Genomic DNA, 3,098 nt, shown 5'->3' on the forward strand with positions numbered 1-3,098 from the left:
CTTTGCAAGGCCACTGAAGGCCAGCCAGCTGCTTCAGACAGGAAACCAACATGCTGCACCTACAGTGGTTCCAAAAAAGAAGCAATTTCAACACACACAGTGATCTCAAGCAAAGCTTTGACTTCATTGCAAGGCAATTCTGACTCCACAGTGTTGGTGCAGAGATACAGGATCTCCACCATAAAACATGGTTTTTGTCTCTGTATGAGTTACAGGTCAGCACAGGAGTAATCATTGAAATGTTTGAGCAAAACAAAACAGCCACAGGCAATATAACGATGTTTAATTAACACTGCATGAACACTTCATGGTGTTTTCACAGATTATGTACAGATACTTACTGATCTCCTGAATCTCCACAGGTTTCCATCAAACTTCTTTATCTTCTCTATCAGTTTGGCTTTCAAAAGGCTCCCAATTTCATTAAGCTTGTTCTGTGAGAAGATTATTAAAACCTTAAATTCATTAACTTAAAATTGCTTGTGCTGGATCCAAATCATTCAAAGTTTGTACTAGTTTAAATGCCAGTAAACAGCCACAGTAGCCTCGTCTTAAGGGAAACAACTTCTGCATTATGCAGTGGATAGACATGGGAACAGAAAAGTCAAACCATGAAAAGCAAAAAGCAACCCCCAAACAGAGTATGTGAAACCCTATTAAAAGTGAAAGTACATTCAGGATTCTAATCATTAGTTTTGTAACCAACACGCTGAGCAGTTACTGCTGCTCTCACTTTATTTCCTTACCCTCCTCAGAGGACTCACCCTTTAGAAGAGGGTCCTGTATTTTCTATCTCTAGGCATGGCTGAACTTCTTAATTCTCACCATCAACGTGAATAATTTAAAAATTGCGTAATTTTTCCTGGTTACTCACCAAGATTCACACCTGAAGCCTACATGGAAGGTGCTCCACCAAAATGACAAAATCAAATAATATTCTGGGAAAATCACGCTGCAGTTAACAGCCAGTCAAGGGTCTCACCTCAGCCTTAAGAACTGGATCTCCACATCCATGCACTAGAAAACTCAAGCTTCCATTAGCGGCTGCTAGAGCCACTTGTCCGACGTTTTCCTGCCTTTCACCATTGATGCTGAGATAGGTGTTAATGACAGCCATTTGTTGCCCATCAGAACAAGCACTGACTTCCATTCCTTCTTCCAAATCCCCTTAGGTAATGAAAAGAGCACTTTATTTACAGGAACAACGCTGACAGGCATTGTTTCAAAGCCAGCTTTTAATTACTTAGGTGATCAATCAGAATTGGAGTGTGTTAAGTGTGGAGGAAAAAAAACCAAAACACAAGAGATAAACAGGAGAAAATTAGATCAGTGTCAGGGTCTGATCCGCCTCTTCTGTGTGGCTTGTGAATGAATTACAAATACAGATTCGCTATTGCAAAGGAAGCACTGGATTAATGTAAATCTAAATCTCTCAGTCACACTGATTTACAGGCCTTTTTTTCTACTTTAGTCTTCACTGTCCCTTGTTGCAGATGTTTCAAAATTGCTCAGCCCTTAAATGAAGGCCTGTCAGTTCCACCCAGCACACACACAAGTAATTTCTACAGAAGCACTGATGAGCATAAACAAATGGTTGGCAAAGTGCACATAGAATCTGGGTTGAGAGAGCTGAGTTGAGTCATTTCTACAGACTTCTGACTTCAGTGATTCACAAACTAATGGTCCTAATCTCAAAAACCTCATAGCACTTACAGGTGAAGACATGAACATGAGAGAAACTCCCCTGCAGAAGTGTGGGATGGCAAATCCGTAAGTGAAACAACGGCTGGGATTGTCAGCAATACGAGTTTGAGACAACTGGGATGCCACCAAATCTACCTGGTTTGCACTCAACTGTAATGTAGCTGAAATGTGGATGAGCCCCACCTCTTGCAGCTCATTTCACCTAACTCACTAACACTAATTAGGCACAACTTGAACCAACAGCCGTTTTTACCTCTCTGTTGTCAGTCAGAGCTGACTGCTGTGAGACCATCCCCTGCAGCCAGTGGTTGCACACATCCCACTTCACACATCCCAGCTGTTCCAGCATGTGCTACAGTCAGTCTTGGGAGGTGCCTCCTCTCATTTCCTTTATTGAATATGGAATGTAATGATTGTCTTAAGGCATACAACTTTAAGATGGCTAAACCAAGAGGAAATTAATCCTATCTTTTGTTACCATCTATTGTAATCATATGAAAATGTCTCCCAAACTGACCTTTGTAACAAATTTTAAGCTTCAGCTTTTCTTTATCTGAAAGACCATAGCTTGAATGAACTGAGCTAGCTCAGCACTAGAGACAGGGCCTTTCTTCCTGTCTCTTCATAGCAATGACACACATAGCTGGGAGTCACAAAATAGCTCCAGTTGGAAGGGATGCATAAGGATCATCATGTCCAGCTCCCTGCTCTTTGCAGGATGACCTAAAACTAAGTCCTGTGGCTGAGAGCATTGTCAGTGAGATACGTACCTTTCAGATAGCCCATGTAGTACTGAAAACACTCCTTGTCTTTTGAAGCAGCTATTTTTACTTTCTCTTTCTGATCAATAATCCCCTCCACCAGGATTTGGCTCTGGACAGATGAGGAAGCAGCAGTTCCTGTCAGGCCTAGCGAAATATCTTCAAAGGCTCTTAACTGCAGCCATAAAGGAAAAACATTTATTCAAAGCCACTATACAGAATTAATGATCGTTCAGAGATGGTGCTCAAATATCTGTGCTTCCCACAAAAGGGTAAGTGGTGAGGGAAGTGTTTCCCAGTGCTTGTGCACTATGCCGGAGTTACACTAAGAGAGGCACAAGCATCAGAGTGACTGGCCCAGGAGCTGAATGACTGGATAGCACAAGGCTTGTGGACAAATTTTTAATGAAAGCAATGAAAGAAACATAATGTCCCAGTCAGCTTTCTGTGAGGTTGCTAATTTGTGCCGTTTATTCCAAAACACAGAATAAAGCAAGCTCATGCAGAGCGGCTGATACTTGTTTCATCTCCCTCCTCTCTAAAGAGAGAGACATGGAAAAATAATTTAGTATTTGTTACTGATTAAATCATCATAATAATTTTGTTAAGGGGTGGTCTATTGTCTCAGTGCCT

At 41.4% G+C, this 3,098-nt stretch overlaps 1 protein-coding gene across 2 annotated transcripts in view; it reads right to left on the reverse strand.

Moving 5' to 3' along the window:
• LOC108446679 overlaps nt 1-3,098 on the reverse strand; it is a 46,732-nt gene that overhangs the window by 2,361 nt on the left and 41,273 nt on the right. The window contains exons 46-49 of one of the 2 annotated variants that reach the window (XM_017733943.1): nt 2,475-2,640; nt 983-1,167; nt 342-434; nt 1-59 (exon numbers count right to left, since the gene is read on the reverse strand). In XM_017733943.1, the coding sequence (XP_017589432.1) occupies nt 1-59; nt 342-434; nt 983-1,167; nt 2,475-2,640 (503 nt within the window). Of the gene's footprint in view, nt 60-341; nt 435-982; nt 1,168-2,474; nt 2,641-3,098 lie in introns of those variants that run through there. The other variant, XM_017733944.1, reaches the window with a different exon arrangement.

This window comes from Corvus brachyrhynchos, unplaced genomic scaffold, assembly GCF_000691975.1.
Source record: "Corvus brachyrhynchos isolate BGI_N302 unplaced genomic scaffold, ASM69197v1 scaffold5, whole genome shotgun sequence".
Classification (NCBI taxonomy): Eukaryota; Metazoa; Chordata; class Aves; order Passeriformes; family Corvidae; genus Corvus; species Corvus brachyrhynchos.